Genomic DNA, 27,343 nt, shown 5'->3' with positions numbered 1-27,343 from the left:
TTGAGCAGGGAAGGGGGAATCGGTAAGGAATGGGAAGGTGGTTGCACTGAGTGTAGGGGCGCTGTTACATATTAATTTTGGGCAGCTCAAAGGTTACCCTTGTTACAAAGAAAAGCGAGACTTCAGAATTGTCTTCTACTTATTTGTGCTGTGGTAAAAATGAAAGCTGGACTGAACTGGTAAAATAAGTACTAAGATATGCTATTTCTGCCTGGTTTTTGGTTTAATTAAAAGCTCAAAACAGTGTGCATCTTTGCCAAACATTTTGGAACTGCAGTTTTCTCCTTTTACTTATTTGTTTCACCCTGAAACTCAAGGTTGACAACTTTTGTGAGCCAAAACCTTAAATCAAGCATTTATTTAAAGTTCCACACATTGCATACTATCTTCTAATCTGTTTTCAGATGCAATTCAGGGTAGTATTCTCAAGAAGCCTATAAGCAGTTAAACCAATGCATCAATTATGGTGAGGTTGATAAAAATTAAAAATCATGAACAAAAAAATACTAAAAAGAGGTTGTGTGTTTAGTGCAATTCCTTATTCTTACTCACTTCCTCAATCCTGAATTCATCTGCAAACCTGTTCCCAGACAACAGAGGGGTTCATTTCACCATTTCTTCCTTTTGTGAGGTGAGTAGCAACAAGTTAAACATAAGTACAGATGTTCAAAAAGCCCCTAGCAGAAGCACTCTAACTACTGCATTGTAAGTTAGAGTGGAACAAGCTGAACAGACATTCAGCTGGGTTGGGCTAAGAGGGGGCTTGTTGGGCTGGGAGAGGGGAGCTTGGAGCCTGCCTGCACTGGCCAAGGTCATCAGCTTGGGGACACTTTTGCATGCCTCCCAGGAGGCTGCCAGAGCAACCCCTCTCCCCAGCCCCACTCCCTACCAGCTGGTAAGTGTCAGCAGCAGGCTGTTAGCCACAGGCAAGGGCAGGAGGAAAGTATCTGCTGCCACTTGGACCTGGCCCATCCTCACCAAGACTTGACCAGCAATCGGGGGGGAGGGGGGGAGAGGGGGAGGAGCTTGCTGGCCAGGTCCAGTGGGGAGCTGGGCCAGGTCCATGTAGCAGGGAGCTCCCTTCACCCCCCGTTGATCCCCACCCCAGCCTCTTGACAGCTGCACCCAGGAGCTGCAGCATGGGGCTGCCCAGCCTGGATTTCACTTGACTGAGAACTGGGTGTGGGGAAAAGGAGCACCCCTCCCCCACCGACCTGGGCTTGCCACCCCAAAATTAGATAGAGCAATCAGGGGTGGGGGGGTGGGGAATGTGGCAGGGGGCTTCCTTCCCCATCACCTGCCCCAGCCTCTTGCTAGTTGCAGCCAGCAGCTGCAGCACAGGGCTGCCTGGCCTGGCTTTTCACTGTGCCAGGAACTGAGGGTGGGGGAATGGAGCCAACATACCATGTGGAACCAGGCTGCCAAGACCTGACCCAACCCCTGGCACAGGGGCTCCCTTCCCCCCAGCCGTGCAGACAGTACCTTTTCTGTCTTCTCTCTGTGACACTAAGGGACAGGGGTGGGAAGACACTCACCCACAGCATATGAGTACCAGCTGAGGCTAGCAAGGCACACAGTGAGGGACCCCTGGACTACTGAGGGAATGATCCCTGTCTGGATTCAGGATGGCATGTGGTACAAACATTCAATAAAGCTCTCTAAACTAAAGCACTTTAGTGTGATACCACATCCACCCAGGGTGAACTTAGAGTAGGATCCACCATTGTTAAAGTACTTTATATGCTATGAACATCTGTTCTGTTAAAGTTGTAAAGCACTGTCTGTGTGCTTAATGTATTGCAAGTGTATATACCTAGCCTAAGGTGCTACCCTGCCTGCCTTTTGACAATCCTATGTCTCTTCTCTAGCTGAACTGCAGTTTCCTTCCTTGTACTTTTATTGCTCTCATGACTAAACCAGATATTTTTGTCCTTTAATTCAGAGCAGCAGGACAACAAGTGGTTAATCTGTGAGCTGCTCCGGACTTACTGAAGCAAAGAGACAGCTTCTGACTCCCACAGGAGTTGACATTTCAGTGCTTTGGTGGCTGTAGGGACACTCTACCACATCCTCACAGTGATAACATTGAGTTAGATATAAGCTTTAAAATCTGTACATTATGGGTGTCCTCTCTTTCAGTTTTTTTCTTTTTTGTATGGATGCTTTTTGACTAGGAAATCTTTGGATGATCAAGCTCATTGCCCTGGATGTGGATACAAGATGAAAGGAGGAGAGGAGGAGACAACATAAAATAAAGAGACAGTATCCTCAGTGCAAAATGTTTGCCCCCTACATTTTCTCTTTGTTCAAATACAGTCCACGTTGTAGACTTTAGGATGCATAGGTCTTCCAAGAGTTCTTCAGAGCTGTGGGAGCAGGGTTTGATTTGAGTGGAGATTCCAGCTCTGGAGAGTCAGAGCTGGAATAAGGGATCTCAATTTTGTGGTAGAAGCCATGGAAAGAAACTGGGAGCCATGAGAAGTTGAGCTTGAGGTTATCTAGGATCCCTTCTATGGAGCCTAGAGCTTTGATTCTGAAATCCTAATCTAGATCCTAATCTCCCAGGGTTTTTTTGGCTTTTAGCCCTGGCTCACATGATGGAGCTACCTCAGCACTCTGGCTCCTGAAAACCCTGCTTTTCATGGTCTGGATGACAGGGCCTCCAGCTGTAGACTGAATCCTGGCCAGTTAGAAGTTCACTGAAACTAATATGTTTTCACAAAACATTTGATTTCAAAGTTTGGGCATTTTCTGATGAAAAACTTTTGTCAGAAAATGCTCAAACAGCTGTATTTGCATAGTGTCTCTTTGCTGCCTGCCAGGAATACCGAGAGACGTTTATCTTCTCAGCTAAGGTAAACTGAAATGTTAAGGGTTACTGCTCTAATTAAAAATGAACTAAAACACATTCAATCCCAAACTAGTGAGTTTCACATAGCTTTATTAAGAAATATACTGTCAAGTGCAAGGTATAATTTTGCCAGCTGCTATTCAGTTGAAAAACAAACAGAAATTGTTTCCTTTTTAAGCTCAGTTTCACCAAAAAAAAACCCAGCAGCATTCACAACTTTAGAAAGAGAATTGTATGGGTTTATGACAGTCATAATAATTATGGAACACAAGATTAACCTAGCTAGGGAAGATAAATATCTTGGTATTCACCACAGTGATAAACTGACTTTGGAATACAGCCTGGCACAGTTGCTGATGAAATTTGATTCTCCAGCTATACACAGCTCACAACAGGCTACTGTAATATTTGTTGAGTCTAAACAGCCAAAAATCTAATGGGTTCCTTGGAGCATGAGTTATTGTTCTTTTATATAATACTGTAAGAAAATTCTGAGGCCCTAATGGAAGTCATGGAAACACAACTAAAAACTTGGGGAAGAATTTGAGCTGCGAGACACAGATTCAGTTTTTGATCTCTCTCAAAGTCCAGATGTCCTAGGGAGAGGGGATCTGTCCAAACCACTTTTGTGGATAAGGCCTTGCATTTCAAATAACATACTTTTATATTTTTGTGCACATAAGTAGGAGTCTGTTGTGATAGGTGGTCCATTGTAGATAATATTTGTAAATCCAGACTAATATAAATCAAAAAGGCTTTTGTTGTTGTTGTTGTCGTTTTAAATGATGCTCTTTGTCCCCTAAAATGTAGAGACAGAAGAAAGGCTGTGACTCTTAGAAAAAGTGGCATATTTTTCTAGGAGTTAACTAACATAGTCTTTTATATCACTACAGTAATGAGTAATCAGTACTGACCTCTGCTCTTTGTTAAACTTCCTTGCAACCCTATATTTATCCCTATATCTGATCAGTTTAAACACTTAGAAACCAATAGTTTCATAGTTAAATTGATTTCCCTGCATAATATAATATTTTTTCCAAAATAAATTCCCCGACTGGAAGGCCCTGCATATACTCTTAAAGTAAACTGTGGAATCTTTGGCTCCTATGATGAAAATATAGTCACCATATCTGTTAATTAATTTATTCTGCATTTTGCTCTATAATACATTCTTGTTTTTTTTTCTTTTTGAGTTAAGAGGTGGAAAACAATCTTAAAGAGAGATCAGAGTTGTGCCACACACTTGCCGTGTGATTCTCAGAGTTTAAGGCCAAAAGGAACCATCGTATGAGACATTCTGATCTCCTGTATCACATACCATTATGACTCCTTTGTACTGAGTCCAATAACCTGTTTGAGTTGACCATAATTTGCATCTGGCTAAAGTATACATCCCAGGAAGACATTTAATCTTGATTTGAAGATGAAGAGATCACCATTTATTCTGATAGTGTGCTTCATTGGTTAATCACACGTACAGCAAAGAAATTGTGCCTAATTTCTAATTTGAATATGTCTAGCTTCAGCTTCCAGCCTTTGGTTCATGGTATGCCTTTCTCTTAGATAAAAGAGCCTTTTAGTACCTGGCATTTTCTCTCTGTTTAGTTATTTATACATTGTAATCAAAACACCTCTCAATCTTTCTTTTTGATAAGCTAAACAGCTTGAGCTCTAAGTCTTTCACTGAGAAACATTTCTTCTAGTCCTCAAAACATAGTTGTGGCTCTTTCTTGCAACCTCTTCTATTTTTAACATTATTATTTTTAAATGTGGACATTAACACTGTACATAGTTTTCTGGCATCTTGCCTATCCATTGCTCCCTGGTTAAACATCTCCTATGTTTAACTCTATCAGCTGAGATTTTTAGAATCATGATTTTTCTATTTATTACCAGATCATTAATGAAAGTGTTACATAGTGTTGGGATTAGTACTGATCTTTGCGGATTCCTGCCTGCAGCACCCCTATTCAGTGAAGTTTCCCTATTGTTAACTCCTTTTGGAATTCTGCTAGTTGGCTTATTCAAAATCCATTTCACAGATGCTTCATCAGTATTGTACAGTACCATTTTTAGAATAATAATAGTATGCAGTACCAAATTACATTTACATCCATGCAGTTACCATTGTCAATCCAACTTAACTCAAAGAATGAAATTAGGTTTGTTTGAGAGAGCATTTTAACCATACAAGTTAGTTGACTGCTGTGATGGTTCAAGGAGTTTGGTCTCTTTCCTAGTCTCACTTACGAATATTTTTTTCCAAGCAACAAGCTTTCACCTGTATTTCTTCAAGAACAGAAGTAGGTAATTCAATTCACATTGGACTGAATCATGAGAGTACAACACAACAAGTTTCTCCTTTGAGATACCAGCATTACAGGGTGACTAGCACTTTTCTCCCCTTTTAATCTTTTAGTCCAAGTACACTGCATGGGTCTTCTCCTCTTAGAGAAGATTCCAGAGTGGCAGTCTTCCTTTTTCAAACCATACAATCAGAATAGGTCCAACTGTAAATGCAACTCCTCCTGTTCTTCAGGATGCTGTGACCTTTTCCTGACATGCCCCATCCAACATGTTTTCTTATTTTTTATGGCTCAGGGGCTATCAACAATCAAAGTTGTTTGTCTTGATTGAGAAATTTTGGCCTTCGGGACACCTATTGATTTATTTAAAAACTTCCAGTTTTCATCTACATTTTTCTGCATCATTTTTCTTCCCAATTTCTCTCATAATTTTCCTGGGCTTTGACAATTAAGCCCCTCTGAAGTACCAGGCATAGATGGGACTGTTCTCTGTGTCTTTGGTCAAATCCTTTAGCTTTGTCTTGAATTTAAACAGGAATGTATTGAGGCTACATTGCCATCCTATCATGTTTGCCACTCAAGATGGAAGGCAATGCAGATGTGCTAAGTATTATTGTTAATAAAGAAAGGGATTTGCTGTTATTAGCTAGTACTGCTGTATATGATAATGAGACATTTATTGATAACAGAATCTTATGCAAACGAGGTCAAAATTGCTTTCTGATACCATCTGACTTAATAGATTACAAAGTACTGTTTTCCCAATTCCTTCATCCTAGAATCTCATTTAAAAGTAGTTACTATTACGTTCATACCAAGAACTGACATTACGATATCTTTAGTTTAGTCTGTGACCTTATTCTTCACAGCAGCAGGTATGGTGGAAACCTGGTTAAACTAAATTTTTTGAAAGCTGAAACTCCTGAGCTTTGACTTGAGTCCGTATAGTTTTTTAGGTAAAATCTTTTGTCTTTTGGCAAATGCTTTTATAGAGTTTATAAAATATTCAGGAGAAAGGCTCTTTTGAGAAATTATACACTCTGAAGTATCCAGCCCACTATTTTTTATTCATCTATACTCTCAATCTACTAAAAAAAAAAATATCCCTTCTTTTACATCAGTGGTTCTCAACCAGGGTGTTACAAGTCCCTTTCAGAGGTGCCATAAGTTTAAATGTTCCTCATGCCTCCTGTGGAAGCAGGTTGGGAAGCATCTATGGCTGGTACATATGCTCTTGCCATAAACCTCCCTCGTCCGATCCACACACTCCTCCCAGAAACAACAGTTTGGACCCAATGATCTTACGAGGTCCCTTCCAGCCCTAACATCTATGAAATCTATGAAGAGTTCTGCAGGGTAGACAGGACTGTCCCATACCCCTCTATTTCTGGGAGGAGCCTGTACATTCAGACTGGGATGGGCTAATGCAAGAGTATGTGCTTCGGTAGCAACTCTTTGCACTGCCTGGCTAGCAGCACAGGCCAGAAGCAGGTTCTCCCTCACAGCCTTTCTGCCCCTTTCCCCAGCTTGCAGCTTGTTAATTCTTTCACAGCCAAATTCAGAGTTTTACAGCCCTGATCTACATACAGATCAGTTGCAGCCGAGAAGGGGTTAATGCAGTCAGTGACGGTGTTAGAGCCTACAGGCCCTGAGTGAGCCCATACAGCTTTGGATAAAACTCTGCCCAGCTCCTTAACCCCAATCTTGTAGGGCCTTGTAACATGTTATACTTTAAGCCGCATAAATCTTGATTGGCTTAGTGCTAGCTTGGAGTTTGGAGCAGTTGCACCTAGCAGTCTAGAAACCTTGTCTGACTGCCCTCACCTGCACAGCAGTGACTTGTCACTAGAGGCCTAATGAGCAGGAAGGTCCCTTCCAACCCTACTTCTTTATGTTTCTCCATGCTTTGCCTGACTCTCACCCACGGCAGTAGCAGCGCTCTAGACTGTGGAGAGAGGAGAGAGGCAGTGGGATCCACCCAGACTTCGTGGAGGGTTGCACGTGGAGGTCACCACCCTCTCAGCTCCTGGCTCTCAGCACTCATGTGCTCTGGGATCGCTGTTACACACTTTACACTGTAAAGAATAGTTGTTGAATTCTGAATTCTATTCTGTTTCTACCAGGGATTTCTTTTCCCCTTCTTCTCTATGCAATCTCTTTAACCACTTGCTATCTCATTTTCTCCACCGCTGAAATATTAACATACCTACCTGACAAAAGTATTGAAGCTAAAATTTATTCAGGTTTGTAAATCACACTAAGATCTTTAGAATGAAAAACCTAATATAATAGCAAAACCCCATTCATTAGGACTAAAAGTGTGTGTGCGTGCTTACATGTTCATCTTTTACCAGTATTTCTGATCTTTCAACCACCATTCAATTTCTACAGTCTTCCAGATTACATAAAACCTCATTTTCCTGTTTTAGACCAACAGACCCCAGTCAAGCCTCAACAATTTCTCACAGTTCACCATGTACCCTTTTCCATTTTTAAATGAAAACACAAGCGTTCTGTGGGTGTGATCCATGGACCATTTCCCACATCTTTTCAAAACACCAGTGATCTACAGACCAATTTGAGAACCAGTCAGGTAGACAATCTCAAGTTTCCTGATTGTTTTTTAAGGATTCCCAAATCTTTTGGACTAACAGACCACTGTCAGCCCTTAGCATTTCTCACAGGTCACCAGGCACAATTACACAACTTTTAATTGATTATTTTTTAGTTAGTGATATTAATAGATTTGAGGTTGTAAATAAAATCAAATTCTATGTTTTGAAATACATATTTCTGAAAAAAAATTCTCTGACTGCTTCCTCCTTTTTAAGAAACAAAGTTTCAGTCACAATCCTATATGGCCTTTCCTGTGGTATACTATTATTTTATTAAAGAAAGAAAAATTACCTAAAGATCATCTAGAATTGATAAAATCAACTTTGGCTTCACTACTGAAAAAGTGGCAGTAAGTGGCAAAATTAAAAAGTTGTAGAGTCACACCCATTAGAGTAATGACAAATTAAACACACAAAAAAATATGCCACAATGCCACAGTTACCTACTACTTCACCAGCTGTTCTGGAAACAGCTAAGCTGAGGAAATAGAAGAGGAATCCTCCAAATGTGGAAATAAATTGAAGCCCCCAGGCAGGCAAGCATTTAAAAGAATTTTTTTTCCCCTTAAAACTCTGTAGAAATCACAAATACTTGTGTGTGTGTGAAAACACAGAGGTAAGTGTAAAGTAGAGCTGAATGGAGTTGCAGGGGTAAATCACATAATTACATTCAGTTAACTTTGCTGGAGGAAGCTACCCGCAGCAATAATGCTAGCTAGCTATGGTATCAGCAGCTGCTGTGTAGCCCCATGATGGGGCTCAAAATGTACTAGAAAAGAATGAGTCAATAATAACCAAAGAAAGGAGTTCCACAGATGCAGATGTGTCGAAAATGAATCATCCACCAGGAGGTGATCAGCAGACCTTAGAGACCGGGCAATGTCTCATAACAGCAAACATTCCCCAAGCTGTTGAATGACATACCAAAAAAAAAAATACCCACAATAACTTTAGTGCATTTAACTCACATCCGCTAGCTACTTTTTAGCTTAACAATATCTGACAGTGCAGTCAGTGCGAAACATACAAGCAAAGTGGTAGCAACATACCTGCTCTGTGCTTTTTATGTACTGCTTGAATCTAATCTTGCACAACTTCAGACAGAATGACAGCAACATACAAAATAATTTGAGGATTAAAGGCCAAATGCCATCCAGTTCAATTTGAGGATTAGAGGCCAAATGCATCCCTGGGGTCCTATACAGATTTATCCCTCCCCCCACCCCAAAATCAACACAAAAAAAACAGACAAACCCTCCTCCCAAAGACATACCGTGGTCTACAACTCATTCTTATGAGGTCGGAAATAAGCTTAGAGATCTCACTGTTTGGTTATATATCCTGTTGGCATTGCAGCATTCAACATATAAAACAAGGCATTCTAAAAAATTCCAGTGAAAAAATATATTAATCATATGGTAATTGTAGTATCAGACAGGAAGAAAGCAGCTAAGCTTTTTATTATCATGTCTGGGACTCAGAGAATTGAAAGGGGAAAAGCCTTTCCCATAGAAGTCACAGGTTTGAATGCCATAACAAGTGGGACAAAATGGGATAAAATCCACTATATCATCCTCACAAACTGTCTATCCTTTCTCATAGTGAATCTCAAAAAGGTATGAAAATGCTTGATTAAGAATTCTGTCCACACAAGCTTCCTGCTAGGTACTAGCAGCTAGGAGGTCCCAACATGATTCTTACTACCAGCTAAACTCTGATTGGACCTGCATTTTTCCCCTCAAATTCAACCTCCAGGCTCACTCTTTTGATACTCTTATCAACCTGAATGGAAAATGCAAAACCATAAACCTCTGGAGAATTCTCTGCAGGGCTACATCTGTTACTAAATGTAATTCTTGCTTACTCAAGGGCATACAACATACTCTTCAGAATATAGCCTTATATTTGCACTCCTCCTCCTAGTTGCAATTAAAATAACCAAACCAACCAATTCTGGATGGTACATCTTTCTTCTCCTTTCACATACTGTGTACCAAAAGTTTTCCCTTTAACCAGCTATCAGAAGAGGCTAGAATGTTTTCCCTGCAGGAATGTGCTACAGCGATCATCTAAAAAAAGATATAAGGCTCAAATGGAGTCATTAAAAACAAGTTTTATTAAGAACAAAGACAACCCAATTAAAACTAAAAGGATATCTGTGCAAGATATGTTCTGAAAATCTGAAAACTCCTATCTACATAGATAGAAGTGATACTTAGACATGAAAACAATCAATCTCTCTCTTTTCACAATAGCATGTTGTTCTTTATTTTTTTGCTCCCCACTCTAATCTTTTAGTTCATCAGCCTGCCACCACTAGAGCCAAATTTCATCTGGTACAAAATTTAGCTAGTGTGGAAGAAAGCAGAATGGCAGACAGTCTGGCAGCTACTTGAATTCCTAAATCACAGCTGCTCCAGCCCCAAATCCATTTAGGCCATGTACACACATACACGGGACCCAATCTAGTCACATGGATTGATTTAAGATGAGTGAGTGTAGACCGGGTCCCAGATTGTGCACATGTTCTCCAGTGACAGAAGCTGCACCAGGAATATGATCTAAGTAACTTGGGGTGGAATGGGTTGAAAGACAGGGAGGACCAGGGGCTGGGGGGTGGGGAAGTGTAGTGGGTCTGCAGATGGGCTTGATGGGCCACAGTTTTTCAGGATGGTAGGGGAAAGGTTGGTACATTTATGGGGGATAGTCAGAGGACTAAAATAGGGTCAGTGTTGGGGGAGTAGGAAAAGTGGTTGGGGTGAACAGGTGGGCTTTACTTGCTGTGGGGTTGTATTCCAAATGTGCACATATGTTCAATTAGACTGAGCACAGGTTAACCTGGTCTACATAGTGTACCTCCTTAGGTGAACTAAATTAGATTGGGCCAGAGATTTTTTGCCCAATCTGAACTCCCCCAACATATATACAGTTCAGCATTTAGATTGATCTAATCCTAGTTAGATTGAACTAAGCATAATATCTACATGCACCCTTAGAGCAGCTGATGAATGTCCTAAATTATACCAAGTCTTTCTGGTACCTTAATGCCAAATTAGAAGTCGGGAAACCACAGCATGGTCCATCCTACTTCTGTCATACTTCTTTATTCTGATGGTACTATGCTGGGGATGGCCATTAAATCGGGGGGTCCGGCTACACTAGCTTTAAGCCAGTTATGAGTTCCTTCACGCTAGACAAATCCTCTTGTGGCCTGTTTAGGGCCACATTCTGACCATTTCATAATTCAGTTGGGTGACTCAAAATAAAACAGAGGGTGCGTATAGGGTGAGATTTATCTAAATGTCCAATCACACAGGTGTGCAGAGGGTTTAAATCACCCCAAAAATGGGGTGCCCACTCTAAGTTAGTTCACTTAAGCAGGTGAACTAATTTAGATCAAGATCAGGTGAACCCAATCTCCCGAAAGGGTTAACCCCATCTTCAGATTACCTGTGTGCATTCTCAGCACAGCCTGAGGACTGGGAAATCCATAAGGCTGTGGTTTCCCACCCCCTTGACCAAGCTATTTTTAGCCTTATGATTCCTTCCCCTGACCAAGCCAACCTACCCTGTGGACCTGCCAACCTGCTCTTTGTGAACCCACAAAGTAGGCCACCTACCACTAGACAGATTGCAATGAACAATGGTTCACACATAAATGGTTCATAACTGCTGTATTTATTATTATAATATGGGTGGGAAGGAACCCGGGAGCACGTTTCATTCTGAAGTGTTAGTGTCTAGAGGAACACCTTGCCCCAGGAATTAAGGAAACACATAAGATATAATAAAGCTGTTGAAAACAGGTGAATCAGTGCTGGAACTGTACAATATGTGAATTAAATAAATGCTTACATTTCATGCTGTGTCTTAAAATCACCTTGAAGTCAACTGACAGGCCTTTGCAAACTCCTGTTGACTAAAAGTGGTACTCTCTCAGTTCAGCTTTCTAGAGAACAGATAGTAGTACCTCAAAAACTACCTTCAAACTTGGCTTCTTTCCTAGCAAGTTTCACTAAAAAAATCTTATTGCTAAATGAGCATGGGGGATAATTCCTCCTACACTTTTCTACCCATTAAACTGGTTTTACCACAGGAGAGCTGAGGAGGTGGGGATGAAGTTTGTAGGTGTTCAGGTTATGAATATAAATGGAGATTCCTCTTCTAGTCTTGTACATATAGTTCTCTGAACAGTAATAACATTTAATTTTTAGTTTTAATGTACAAAATAGAGCCCCACCAAAAAAGTATGAATACAGCAAATATGTCAGTTCCAGCACTGATTCATCTTTTCTCAACAGATTTATTATATCTTATGTTTTCCTCATTCCTGTGGCAAGGTGTTTCTCTAAACAGCAAAACTTCAGAATGAAACATGCTCCTGGGTTCCTTCCCACCCATATTATAATAACAAATACAGCTGTTATGAGACAGTTTCCACCTGAATGAATCAACAATACATTCTGAGCTGGTAGACACTGACATGCAGTATGAAGTGACAGTAGAGTTAATTGGTCACAGTCTGGCACTTTTCCTCTTCCCATATACTATATGCTGGTTCCTGTCTGTTTTACTGTCATTTGCATTACATTACAGAGAGTGCAAAGTACCAAATAACCAAATGAATGCTCTCATAAGAATGATAAAAATAATAATATTGATACTTTGCATTTCTCCAGCATCTCAAACAGTTATCCCTTTGAGCTAATCATCATCCTCCTCCCCTTCCCCCAAGATCAATATGCATGGAAAAGAAATAAAAATGCTGTTTCTATTTCCTGTGAATTACAGTTTCATTGGGGTTGCTAGCCTCAGCTTTAACTTTGCATTTGAAGAGGGAGTCCTAGCAACAGAGGAGGAGGAGCACTTTCTGTTGGTAGACAAGGCCAGGCCAGGCATTCCAAGGGTTGGAAGGATCAAGACCACTGGCACCAAGAAGCAGCAATGGGTGGTGGTGGCTGGAGACTCCCTTCTGTGGGGAATGGAGACATCCATCTGCTGGCCTGACCTGTTTGTTGTCGCAGTAGGTGTGCTCCTGGCTTGGAGCCTGAATTCAAGATATCATGGAAAAATTACTGAGACTCATCCAGCCCTCTGACTACTACCCTATGCTGCTCATCCATGTAAGCATCCATACTGCTAGGGGAGACCTTGAGCAGATCAAAAATGACCACAGGCCTCCGGGTGCAAGGGTGAAAGGGATGTGGGCTCAGGTGGTATTCACCTCAGTCCTTCCAGTCAAAGTGAAGGGCCAAGGCAGGAACAGACACATCCTGCATGGCTGTGGAGATAGTGTTGCCAGCAGGGCTTTGGCTTCTTAGACTATGGGGTGTTATTCTAAGAAGGACGATTGCCAGGAAGAGATGAGATCCACCTGACAAAGAGCAAGAAGGGCATCTTTGCAGGCAGGTTCACTAACATAGTGAGGAGGGCTTTGAACTAGGTTCAACTGGGGGAGGGATAACAAAGCTCTGAGTTAAGTGGGGAAGTCAGTGAATTAAAGGAAGAAAAGGAGGACGGCACCAGAGGGGAGGCCTTCTCATTCTTCCTGAGAAAGTAGGGGACTCAGCTAGTTACCTCAGGTGTTTGTACCTGAATGACAGGAGCCTGGGAAACAAGCAGGAAGAACTGGAAATCCTCCCACAGTTCTGGAACTGTGACATGACTGGAATAACAGAGACTTGGTGGGATAGATCGCATCACTGTCATGGATGGGTACAAACTGTTAAAGGAGAAGAGGAGGATGAGTTGCACCATATGTAAAAGAGCTGTACGATTGCTTAGAGCTCCAGTACAGCATGAAACTGGAGACGGACTCACTGAAAGTCTCTGGGTTAGGGTCAGAGGGGAGAGCAACAAGTGTGATGTCATGGTGGGGGGGTCTGTTATAGACTACCAAAGCAGGAGGATGAGATAGATGAGGCCTCCTTCAAACAGTGCAAGTTTCTGATGACAGGGCTTGGCTCTCATGGGGAACGTCAATCACCCTGGTATCTGCTGGGAGGGCAATACAGCAGTGCGCAGGCAATCCAGGAAGGTTTTGCATAATGTTGGGGACAACTTCCTGGTGCAAGTGCTGGAGTGGCCAGGGGCCATGCTCTTCTTGACCTGCTGCTCACAAACAGGGATGAATTGGTGGGAGATGTAGTAGTGAATGCCAACTTGGGCAGCAACAAGCACAAAATGATGGAGCTCAGGATCCAGAGGAAAGGAAGGATGGAGAGCAGCAGAGTAAGAACCCTGGGCTTCAAAAAAGCAGACTACAACTCACTCAGGAAACTCATGGGCAGAATCCCCTAGGAAGCCACTCTGAGGGAGGGAGGAAGGAGTCCAGGAGAGCTGGCTGAACTTTAAAGACGCCTTACTGAGAGCGTAGGAACAAACCATCCTGATGTGCAGGAAGATTAGCAAGTATGGAAGAAGACCAGCTTGGCTTAGGAGGGAACTCTTCAGTAAACTAAATCACAAAAAGTGAGCTTATAAAATGTGGAAATTTGGACAAATAACTAGGGAAGAATATAAGAACATTGCTCTGGCATGCAGAAATTAAGTCAGGAAGGCCAAATTGCAATTGGATTTGCAGCTGGCAAAGGATGTGAAGGATAACAAGAAGGGTTTCTACAAGTATGCTGGTAGCAAGAGGGGGATCAGGAAAATTGTGGGTCCCATGTGACAGAGGATGGAGAAAATACTTAAGTGCTCAATGCTTTTTTGCCTCAGTCTTCACAGCCCAAGTCAGCTCCCAGACCACAGCACTGGGCAGGACAGTTTGCAGAGGAGGTGAGCAGCCCTCAGTAAACTCATGAGGTTCAACAGAGACAAGTGCAAAACCTTACACTTAGGAGGGAAGAAACCCATGCATCAGCGCAGGCTGGAGGCTGACTGGCTGTGAAGCAGCTCTGCAGAAAAGGAACTGGGGGCTACAGTGGATAATAAGCTGAATGTGAGCCAGCAGTGTGCCGTTGTTGCCAAAAAGGCTAGTGGCATACTGGGCTGCATTGGTAGGTGTGTTGCCAGTAGCTCAAAGGAAGTGATTATTCCCCTGTATTTAGCACTGGTGAGGCCACATCTGGAGTATGGTTTTGGGCCCCTCAATACAGAAAGGATATGGACAAATCAGAGAGAATCCAGCAAAAGGCAATGACAATGGTGATGGGGCTAGGGAACCTAATATATGGGGACAGGCTGAGGGAATTGGGCTTATTTAGTCTAGAAAAGAGAAGATTGAGGGGTGATTTAATAGTAGTCTTCTACTCCCTGAAGTGGGGTTCAAAAGAAGATGGAGCTAGACTACTCTCAGCACTGGCAGGTGACAGAACAAAGAGCAAAGGTCTCAAGTTGCAGCAAGGGAAGTCTAGGTTAGATATATTAGGAAGAAAGCTCTCACTAGGAGGGTAGTAAAACACTGGAACAAATTACCCAAAGTGGTGGTAGAAGCTCCATCCTTGGAGGTTTTCAAGACCCCTCTAGACAAAGCTTTGGCTGAGTTGATCTAGTTGGGAATGGTCCTGTTTTGAGCAGGGCAGGTGGACTAGATGATCTCTTGAGGTCCCTTCCATGATTCTATGAAAAGCAAACTTTGACTCACTCTGGGAACTGAAGTGCAGGATCCCCAGGGAGGCCAATCTGAAGGGGAGAGGAATCCAGGATATCTGGCTGTACTTTAAAAAAACTTTACTGAGAGTGCAGGAAGAAACCATCCTGATGTCCAGGAAGACTAGGAAGTATAAAAGAAAACCAGCTTGGCATAGCAGGGAACTTTTCAGTGAGCTAACACACAAAAAGGAAGTTTACAAGAAGTGGACACTTGGACAAACAACTAGGGAGAAGTATAAGAGTATTGCTCGGGCATGCAAGGATTAAACCAGGCAGGCCAAAGCACAGTTGGAGCTGCAGCTAGTAAGGGATGTGAGGGGTAACAAGAAGGGTTTCTACAACTATGTCAACAACAAGGGGAAGATCAGGGAAAGGGTGGTTCCCCTTACTGAATGGAGGAGGTAATCTTCTAGTGATAGAGGATGCAGAAAAGGTAGTCAATGCCTTTTTCACCTCAGTCTTCACAGGCAAGGTCACCTCCCTGACTACTGCACCAGGCAGCACAGTTTGGAGAGGAGGTGAGTAGCCCTCAGTGGTAAAAGAACAGCTCAGGGACTGTTTAAAAAAGCTGGATGTGTACAAGTCCATGGGACCAGATAGGATGCACCCATAGGCGGTGAGGGAGTTGGTCAATGTGACTGTAGAACTGCTGGCCATCATCTTTGAAAATTCATGGCAACTGGGAGAGGTCCCAGCTGACTGGAAAAGGACAAATATTAGTGGCTATCTTTAAGAAAGGGAAAAAGAATGATCCAGGGAACTACAGACTGGTCAACTTCACCTCAGTCCCTGGAAAAATCATGGAGGAGGTCCTCAAGGAATCCATTTCTAAGCAGTTGGAGAAGGTGATTAGGAACAGTCAACATAGATTCACCAAGGGCAAGCCATAACTGACCAACCTGATTGCTTTCTGTGATGAGATGACTGGCTCTGTGGATGTGGGGAGACAAGTGGATGTGATATACTTTGACTTTTGCAAGGCTTTTGATATGGTCTCTCACAGCATTCTCACAAGCAAGCTACCTGGGAGACATAAAGGACGGCATCCTCAGCAAGATTACAGATGACACCAAGCTGTGTGGACTAGTAGATACACTGGAGGGTAGGGCTAAGATTGAGAGAGACCTAGACAAATTGAAAGATTAGACCTAAAGAAATCTCATAAGGTTCAATAAGGACAAGTGCAAAGTCCTGAACTTAGGATGAAACAATCTTTCTAGGATTTAGGACAGGCTGGGGACTGACTGGCTAAGCAGCAACTCTGCAAAAAAGGACATGGGGATTACAGTGGACAATAAGCTGAATGTGAGGCAACATCCTGTCCCCGTTGTGAGGAAGGCTAATGACATGCTGAGCTGCATTTAAAGAACCACTGCTGGTAGTATAAGGGAAGTGATTCTTCCCTTCTATTCAGCACTGGTGAGACCGTATCTGGAGTACTATGTGCAGTTTTGAGCCCCCCAGTACAAAAAGTTGGAGAGAGTCTAGCAGAGGGCAACAAAAATGGTTACGGGTTTGGAGTACCTAACTTATGGGGAGAGGCTGAGAGAACTGGGCTTTAGTCTGGAGAAGAGAAGACAGAGAGGGGATTTAATAGCAGCCATCTATTACCTGAACAGGGGCTTCAAAGAGGATGGAGCTAGACTGTTCTCAGTGGTGGCAGATGGCAGAACAAGGAGCAATGGTCTCAAGTTGCAGCAAGGAAAAGTTCAGGTTAGATATTAGAAAAGGTGTCTCAAGGAAGGTAGTAAAGCACTGAAACAGGTTCTCAGAAAGGTTTTGGACTCTACATCCTTGGCAGTTTTTAAGACCTGGCTAGGTTTTTAAGGCCCAGCTGGGATGATCCTACTTGGAGCAGGGGGTATAAGATCTCCTGAGGTCCCTTTCAATCCTAATTTTCTATGTTTGTATGATCTGATTTTGGGGATAGGAAGTCAAACTTTTATTGTTAATTATGTGTAATTGCTTGGCATTGAGAAGCACTTTTACCCATGCTTCATAAAGTGCCATACACATTGTTGTCACACAATAAATAATAAAATACTTGCATTAAAAAGTAGTAAAAATATAAGGATTTGTTGTAAAAGCAGATATAACTTTCTAAGAAGGTACTGATGTATTTTCTGCAACACGGCTGATTGTGCCATTACTTACACAAGAGGTTGACCAGGTCACTCAAGAACCATAATAAATACCAATTTAAATAAGACTTCCTTAAAAATTCATTTGTATACATTTCTTCCAGCCACAAACATAGTTTGCAATTATAGTCATGGAGAACTGTATTTTTTCTTTATTGTTTTGCCACCGTTGTTGTCTGCTGTGACACTTCACTGGACTTTCATAATACAGAAGAGATTACACCGAATGGCCATCTGGTTTAATAGACAATGCCTCTGAGGACAGTGCAGGATTAGGTGTCATTACTGATGCTAAGAACTTACTTCATAAAGCACTTCTACATGTTCAAAGAGATTACAGATATTAATTCTTTGCTTCTCAGAGAGATAGGTAACAAATATTATTTTAAACTGAAAAAACAACAGTGCTGCTGGGACTTAGTGACAGCTGGGAGTAGAACCCTCTGACTCCCAACACTTAGCCATGGACCTCAGGCAATGGTCCGGTGTTTTACCATTTACTGTCTCAGTTTTGTCCAATCCTAGCTGCTTGCTTTGTCAAAACTGGCCACTCATCTAATCTCATTACTACTGAAGGTTTGAAATGGAATGAGTCTGAGAGCAAACATAATTAGTTACTGGGATTTACTAACATCTGTAGCATGTTTTTTGCTCTTAACTTTTGAGGGCAACTTATTGGAAATGACACATGAGGATTTAGTCACAAGATTAACCTGACTGGAATCCTGGGCAAATCATTTTTTGTTTGTTTGTTTTAATATGTGTTTCTAAGTGTTCACATTGATGCAGGTATTAGATCAAACTCATTCTCTGTTTCTCAATAACCTGGAACAAGTCCACAGAAAAAATACATATAAAAAGTAAATAACTTTGCAACTAATCCTAGGCTCATGCCTGGCTTTGAATAACATATACAACATTGAACAGCAAACATTTTAAAAGAAAGAGCATTCAATAAATCATGCATTTGTTGTGAACAACAGCTTGTTTTAATGACTTCAAAACTCTGTCAAAGATTATCCACCAGGTCCATATTCAATTGCTGTAGCAGATCATGGCTGTAATCATTTGGAAAAAAATAAGGAATAATATTTGGAAAATGCACACCCAGATTTAATCCTTTCCACCCGATCCACTATCTTGGCAACTATTATGCTCTTCCAGCTGAGAGCTTATGTTCACTGTATAAGATATTAGACTGTCCTTTTCAGTGCTTTGTAATCCCCATTTCATACCAAATAAAAGCAGCAGTGGCCACCTGTACTATGTCAAAGTCAGTAGCACCAAAAAGATCATTTATTTAACTAAATGGGTGAACAATACTATTCTGCCCTGTCTTTTGAACAGCAGAGTTTGTAACTGTGGAAGATTTATTAAATTCCATTTGTAGCCATCAATATCAAATTACAGAGGAGTTACCATTGTCACTTTGTAATAAGAGGAAATAAACATATATTAAACATAAGGATACTGTGGAAATATACAAATGGTTTTCTTAAAAAAAGACAAATGATGAATCTTTTATCTGTATCTTTGTGTTATTTGTTGCAACAATATATGAATTGCATGAAGGCTGTATATTAATACTGCTACTCCTTAAAAAGTGTACTAAAAAGAGGATGTAATGGTTTTATATCATGTGGTTTTTTAACTTTTAGGGTGACACATTGATGTAAATATCTGGAGTTGTCACTTAAGGAAGCTGACCCCATGAATTCTAGGCTAGGGACAGACATTATGCATAAACTGGTATAAGTGATCAAAAACTGGTTTATACCCATAACAAAACAAAAGTTCAGTGCACATAAACTGGTTTCAAAATGGCAGAAACCAATTTAAGATGGGCCTGGATGCATGTACTATCAGAGTTGATCAATTTGGGTTTATCCAACTTCAGTATCAGATCCTTTCCCAACTCAGTTTAGGTCACTGTTCTCTGGCATCCCAGGATGCTGTACAATTGCCTGCTAATCTCCCCCTCCCACAGGGAGGCAGACTACAACTTGGCTCATGTCCCTGCTCCAGTCCAGTGCCTAGGTGGCTCCAGCCAGATCACACAGCCCTTCTTCAGAGCCATCCAGCCAGTAGAGCAGGCAGGAGCGGGGGAAAGAACACGGTGACTTTCCCCTCTGCCAAGCCCTGCTCTGGCAAGCAGAGCAGGCAGGAGCCAGAGGGGAAGAGCACAACATTTTCCCCCTCTAGCAAGCCAGGCTCCAGCCACCACAGCAGGGAGGGAAAGAACACATCTGTTTCCCCTCTGCTGAGCCGGGATCTGGCCGGCAGAGCAGGCAGAAGCTGGGAGAGGGGGGAAGAATATGGCAGCTTCTCCTCTGCCAAGCCTGGGTCCAGCCAGCAGAAGCCTCCATGTTCATTCCCTTCTCCCTGCTCCTGCTTGCTCTGCTGACCAGGGGATGGGACCAGACTGGGATGGAAGAAACCCCCCTGAGTTGCGGAGCTCCCCTGATTTGCGCAGACCCTGGCTCAGGAGCACTTGCACTAGGATGTGGGGGGGCAACTTCCCCCCCTGTAGGGAGACAGCTGGGGGTTGGGGGCATGTGCTGGGAACCAGTAAAGGATGAACCCTGCTTGGCTGGGCTTGGCAGTGGCTAGCAAACTGGGAGGCACACTCAAGCACCTGCCACTTTTTGGCCTCACTAGTGTAGATTTCTGCTTGCTTTGGTCAATGATGAAGCCTGAACATGAGCTGAGTTTATTACTGGTCCAATCTACGCAGCTTAGAGAAGCCTGCAAACACCAGATCAATTCCACCTCAGGCTTTTTGACAGTCTGTGTGCAGCCCTATATGCTTTTATTCCTAAGCATCAGAGAGATGGAGAAGGAAAAGAAAGCAAGAGTGTGATTTACACTGAGGAAACACTTTCAAGTGGTTTCATTTTCCTCAGTGTGTTTAAAGTTTGTTTTTCCCCCTGCCTCTGTGACAGGTCACAGAGAGAAGGGAGACGCATTATGAGCAATGGACGAGACCAAAGCAGCACTTTGCACATTTCAGCCTCTTAAATTTCTTTAAACATTCAGTCAGTCACAATGTGAGGTGGCACTGTTGCAGGGACTTCCAGTGTTCTTGAGGATATGTGCATGAAACAAACACTTTATAAGAAAGAACACACTGATTTCATGATACTATTTTGATTTCTATATAAATAAATAAAACATAAATAAATAAGGTATTGTTTCTCTCTACAGAGGACACAAATGCAAGTGATAAGGAATGTCTAAGCATTGACCTCACTACAAGTCATTGCTCTGTCTCCCAAAGAGGGCCTTTCTGTGAAATCCCCTTTTGCTTCTTCCACACACACTGATTCCATGAAACAATACACAAAAGCTTTCTAGCTTTTCAGTGACTTCTGTCATCTTTTGATATTGTACAGCTGGACCTATTGCTTTTGAAAATCAACTCAACTCATACGTAGTAGCTGGACCATGAGTCTATGAGAAGTGGGAAGGCATACTTTCTATAGTCAAGTAAAAGGAGAAATGTTGGAGTAGAGCTGAAAGCCTACTCCTCATTTTTGTGTTGTCAAGTCTATGCTCTCAGGGCACGAGTCTTCTTTGAAGGTCTTTGGGGTTTCTTTTAACTACCTCAAAATCATAACTGGTGAGCCTAGAATCTACGACTAGCACAGAGATGTAGTCTATCTCCATGTCTTACTCGGCTTGATTTTGGGCCCAGCAGGTGGCACTGTGGCTTAAGGTCAACTGAGACCTCCTTCCTACCTACCCAAACAGTATCATATTGTGACCCTTGGATAACATGGTAGGAGAAACTTCAGGCCACTTCTCATGAAGAAAATAAACGTGAATGCTAAAAAGGCATGTTCAGAGTTTCAGGATATATTTTTTCAGAGTGGCAGATTATTGGAAAAATCCCTCCACTGTGGGAAAGACGTACACCTGAGGCTAACTCAGAAGTTCTGACACTGGCACTAAAACAGTTTTTAAGGAAATTACTACTGTATTTTTAAGAATGTCACCCTGCCTCTTAAAAAAACAGAACAAAAAAAAAAATACATAAAAAATAGCTAAGAGTATCCTGATTTTTGTTTTTGAGATAGCATTACTCTGCCCTATTTATCACCAAGATACTAGAATTTCCAACCAGACTGGAAAGAAGCAAACAAGGTTGTCTGACAATCATCGTGATTCCTGGGAACCCAATCTTCCCCCCTATTCAAATGGGGAATGTCTACACGTCGCCCTATGGTGATATAGCAAGGCGCTACATCACCATACGGAGCACTATGGCAATATAGTGATCTTGCAGGTCTACACGTGGTCACCAGCATGCTATGGTCAACATAGCAGTGAAATCAGTGTGTCCTGTGCACAGCACAGTAACCACCCAGACTGCACCATGCTTTAGTACTTCCAAAGGGACTTTTGGAAATACTAAAGCACAGCACCGTAGCAACATCGCCATATAGCGATGTGTAGACATGCCCATGGAGTCCCACATTCAGCCGCACTGACAGCAAGGTTCTTCCAAATGCCAGTCCCATCATTGTGCTAGACTCCTGCCTCTGTCCTTCCCCACCCATCTAAGACCTTCCCAAGGAATGGGACTGTTGGAACAGATATGACAACCCCTTCTCACATCTTCTCCTAACGAGACTCATCTACCAACCATAGGATTCTAGAGTTTACCATTCTTGATTTTACTACTACCTGATAACTATGTTGTTTCTTGTCTGCCCATGCTGTCTAGTACATATTCCTAATTTCAGTCTCAGACCGTCTTTCCTCTTGCTTCTCACTGTTTACATCCCAGGTCGTCTTCGGCTCTCCTACAACATCCACTGCATCTGTGCACTGCTATTTATCTCCTGCACCTAATCTCATCTTTTCTCTGTTTAATTCCCATAAGCACAAAACACTAAGACTTAAAATACCCTGTAAACAACCATAATCTGTATTAAGATTTAAAAATCTGCTATTGCATAGAGCCTTAAATACCATCAAGATGTGGTAAACCTGCTACATGATTTGTCAGCCTTCTCTGTTCACTTAACGCAATGACTTCTGTTTTATTATGCTCATTTGCAAATCATGTTTGAGCATATTACAGACTAACTTTAAACATCTAAAACAATAGCTTCCTTATGCTTGGTTCAGGGTCCAGGCCAAAACAGAGTAGAAATTATAGTAGTAGCTATGAACAAGTTTATGTGCCTGAAAAATAATTGTCACCTTTTTCTCCCTCCACCCAAAACAACTCTGCAGTTCTCCCTTAAAAATTTCTTGCTAATACAAGAAAAGTAAGCAACTATGTCTTAAGTATACAGATGCAGCCAGACTGCACATGTACTACCATGTGTAAACATACATGTCCCTGCCACAAATTCAGATATGATATAGAAGTCCTTACACCATTCACTGAACACCCCCCCCAAATTTGGGACTACTCAAATATTTCTGGTTTTGGCTCATTTCTAAATATAGTATGTTATGTGTTAGCTGCATAAGTCAAGTGTGTTTAGAAATAATACATACAAAGAGGTAGAATTTATGCAATTCTACTGGAAAATCATCTGTTTGGTTTGGTTGTTTCCTCTTCTTGTTAATTTAATTCATTTCACTGCTAAAGGTTCTCTGAGAAAACATACACATGCATCTAAATAACATCCTTCATCTAGCATCTTGTGAAACAGTAAAAGAAAGGGACTGGACTGGCTGTCTCCTTTAACCCCAGCAATTCTTGGATTTCATGACTTTAAGCTGGGCAAGATTTTTTTTTCTAGTCATCATTATAAAAATTGGTTACCTTACTAGACAGCTTTCCCCAGGCCGTTATACTGTAGGTGTATAAATAATCAACTGCTAGCTCCACCTAGTGTCTTCTTAATTCATCAGTAAAACAAAAAGCTAAAAGCAATTACTATTGGCAAAATGTAAGTAAACCATAAAAACCCTGTTTCAAGATGGATGGTAGCCACAGATGGCATGCAATGATGATATCTTCATCAAAAGCTGAACCATATTTTAAGTAACTATTGTGCAATTGTAGCTAGCCAGCATCCTTCCAGCCAAGCACAAGTGACAGCTTCATGGTAGCGAATATAACGGTGGATAACGGTTGGACTAAATGATCTCTTGAGGTCCTTTTCAGCCTTACTTCTCTATGATATAACAATTTTACTACTATTCTGAGAAGGGGAATGGAACTTAAGCTGTTTAAATGGGATATATACTCTATTACATCCATAATCAACTACAAAGACAGTTTCCCTTTCAAGCTAACAGAACCATTCTGCAAGAGCAAGACAACATTTTTATCATCATCATCTGAACTACAGAATGATTTGTGATCATGTAAACATGACAATGAGTTTAGGTGTGTACTGTAAGGGCTGGTCTTTGTCCAATAGTAATAGTTTAAATGGTCTCACTGAAGTAAGCAAATAAAAGATCAAACCACCACATAGTATATTAGTTTTACTGATCTCTATTTTAAAACTTTTTAAATGCTAGTTTGATGCTGTGTATTTGAAACCATCTTTCTAAAAAATGACTATAGTTCTACTCCATAATGTTTAGGGTTCATCTTCTCTTGAAATCTACTCAAAATTAAAAGTTAGAACACACCAATGAACAGTACATTAAGAACAATATGCAGACATTATCTTTGCAAACATATATAATGTAGCAGGAAGTTTAATGACAACTTATTTATGCCCTAAATTAATAAGTTAATTTAGCATAACCGTATTTTGTGGACTATTAGGCTTGCTCCACTGGTAACCATACTTTAGGAGTGAGGGTGTGTGGGGATGGGAGGGCGACAGGTTCTTCCTTACAGTCACAAAATAACACTTTTACTTGTTACTGGAACAAACTACACCAAGATAATTGACATCTATTTTAAACTATCACCTGCACAAAACATTTTAGGGGGTTTCACCCTAGTGGTCATAACACATATTTCAATATGTGCAATTTATCCTTAATGACTGCTCAGGGTGGCAGAGACAGAGAGGGTAAGAAAGTACGTGCATCTGTGTCTACACACACGCGTATGTGCCTGCATGCATGAAAGTGATACAAATACCCCCCCAAAAAAACAAAAACAACCCAGCTTTAAATAAGCCAAAACTTTTTTTGTTACAGTCAGTTGAAACTTATGCTTATATCTCATCTGGTTTAAAGTATTCACAACTGCAATGCAATGACTGTCAAAAAATTTACTGCAGCATAGAATATCAGCTTAATAAAATGCATGTAAGCTAATACTGTGTAATGTTTCCAAAAAATAAAAGAATACCTAATTTTCAATAATTTAGCATTTACTGTCATTTCTCATTAGCAGCTTTCAAAATCCGATCTGAAACAAGCTGATATGGAGAAATTAAGAGCAGTAATCAAGCAAGAAATGATAGACCAGCTGGGTAGACACCAAGTTGGCAAAACGTGAATACAGTTCAATAGCTGAAACAGATGCTGGAGTTGTTGAAAAACCCTGCAGGAGATATTGATATATTTTCTTCATATATACCGAACAACCAAATAAATGTCAAGAGCTAAAAATTGATGAGGAACAAATCCTGTCAGAAAAACTAACTATAAAACATAAACCTGCAGTAATATTTGTTCATTATATCACAACATTCAATACAAGCACCTACATTTCCTCAGACTTCCTAAATAAGCCAATCTATCAATCACAGCTTGCAACTAAATCATATGGAGCCTTTTCTAGTGTTTGGTTTCCCATCTGTTTGTTTCTATCTACCTGGAGGTGCTCAGACTCTTAGAAAATACTTTATTCTTTAATCTCCTCCTCCCATAGCACTCTCTTTCAGACAAGTTGGAGGCAAGCACAAAAAACGTAACGCAAGCATAAAAGCAAAATGGATTTTTCCTCGCAAAAGCAACATTGTTTTCAGAGTTTCAAGACCCCAGCAACAAATCCTCTGCCATCAACAGCAGCTCATTCTAACATATGCTTTGTCATGGTCAGTTTCTAATTACATTCATAATGATGCAACGGCTTCGATAATCCTACCTTCCATGCCAGCTGCTTTTCTTGTCACTCCATCATGCCAATAAGTTGGCTGCTGTAACAAATCAAGATAGTGCAAAACAGCATCTTTTCCCTGCATCTGTCATCTTCCTGAAAGCATTCTATTACTGCCGACTGCTGGGAACCAGAAAGTCTATTTGAATTCCAACAGCTCCCCTTTCGCATGATTCAAGTTAGGTTAGGTGGGCATGCCTAACATGATTCTCTCCGTCATTTATTATGCAGCTGCAACACCGTCGGTGTGGTAACCACTCTGACTTTATCTGATACGTCAGTCTCAAACCTATACCTCAGTGCAAACACACACGAGCCACAGAAGCATCCTGCATTTAATGAGCATTCTCTCTGCCTAAAAACCAGTGTATCTGCAAATCTGTTTCAAATCCTAGTTCACATTGTCCTCTAAGGCTCATACAAAGGTTTAAGGCTTTCTGCTTGTGCGTGTGTTTTCATTCCTTCCTTTCACTGAGCATCGCTCCTCCTGCACACTCTCAAATTATTCATACTTCAGTTAAATGTTTGCTGATTTGTATCCAACTATACAGCACCTTCACATGGAAACTCCCTGCTCTAAAGCTACTTCTAAAATAACAGTACTGGGTATTCAGGCTCTCAACTCAGCTTCATTATAAACATGGCTTTTATAATATGTTCCTCGTCAAATGATGTTCACGTCTCTTCGTTCTAATGAATGGCTGTCTAATGAGGATGCACTAGATTTGTAAGCAATTTGACTAAATCTACCTGTAGGAGACTTCTGCATTTGCTTTTTATGTTTTATGCATTTTAGCAGAAGGTAGTGTTCATGATTCTGTGTTACCAGCATCTTGCTATTCTTAAAGTGATACCGCAGTTATAACAGCACCACAAACTGCCTTTTACTAGCCTGTAGAGGACATTCCATAGTGTTTAGAGTTTACCCAACCTATTTGGAGGGCTTTGCAAAATTCAAAGTGATGGGATTGGTTCTGCCATTATTGAGTTAGCATTTGCAGGTGGGGGGAAAGGGATGGGGAAGAACATGATGTAGGCATCAGTGATTTTTAAAAGAATTGCAATAGAAATTGAGACACATACACCCATCATCTACCAAGTTAAATTGATGGTATTCCCTCCACCACTTGTGCCTGAGATTCTTTACAATTCAGAACCAAGATGTTTCATCTTTAGTGTATCTCCTTTCCAATAAAACTCATAAACACCACCAGGGCTTGCTGAAAGCTTGAATGTCAAAATTAGAAAAAGTGATATTTTGTAAGAGTGTGAAAAGTAGGCTGAACTAGCCATCAAGAAAATGAAGCAGAAGGGGTTGGGAACAGCTGCCATTAAGGTAAGACTTTACTTGGCCCTTTTACATTTGCCCAGAGCAGTGGAAAAGAAGAGCATGGGGGACCACACAGCCTTCACCTGCTACTTGTGATGTGTGAGCAGAATTGTCAGCTTTCAGGATTTTATCACTGCATTTCATAGCCAGGTTTTTCTTAAAAACAATCAAACAGCCTCCCCCTCTGACTCCCCACAAACTCATCTCTTCTCTTCTTTCTTTTTTAATTAGGTTTCTAGCCCTCATGATTCTGAAGATTTCATAGACATTAGGGCTGCAAGGGACCTCGGAAGATCATTAAGTCCGGCCCCTCACCCAAAGGGTAGGAAGTCAGCAGGGGTCATAGTTTCATAGTTTCTAGGGTCAGAAGGGACCTGAGCAGATCATCTAGTCCGACCCCCTGCCATAGCTGGAAAGAATACTGGGGTTAAATGACCCCAGCAAGATGTGCATCTAACCGCCTCTTAAACAC

General features: G+C 41.4%; 1 protein-coding gene across 2 annotated transcripts in view; it reads right to left on the bottom strand.

Annotated features, from left to right (window-relative positions):
* DMD (dystrophin) overlaps positions 1-25,643 on the bottom strand; it is a 1,922,593-nt gene extending 1,896,950 nt beyond the window's left edge. For both annotated transcript variants that reach the window (XM_019529123.1, XM_019529125.1), the window contains exon 1: positions 25,530-25,643. In XM_019529123.1, coding sequence (XP_019384668.1) covers positions 25,530-25,626 — 97 coding nt within the window. In that variant the 5' untranslated portion in view covers positions 25,627-25,643. The remainder of the gene's footprint in view (positions 1-25,529) is intronic.
* Positions 25,644-27,343: the final 1,700 nt, after the last annotated feature.

Source organism: Crocodylus porosus, unplaced genomic scaffold (genome assembly GCF_001723895.1).
Source record: "Crocodylus porosus isolate Cpor-Errol unplaced genomic scaffold, CroPor_comp1, whole genome shotgun sequence".
NCBI lineage: Eukaryota > Metazoa > Chordata > Crocodylia > Crocodylidae > Crocodylus > Crocodylus porosus.
The sequence above is the reverse complement of the archived record's forward strand: the minus strand, read 5'-3'. Positions and strand labels throughout refer to the sequence as shown.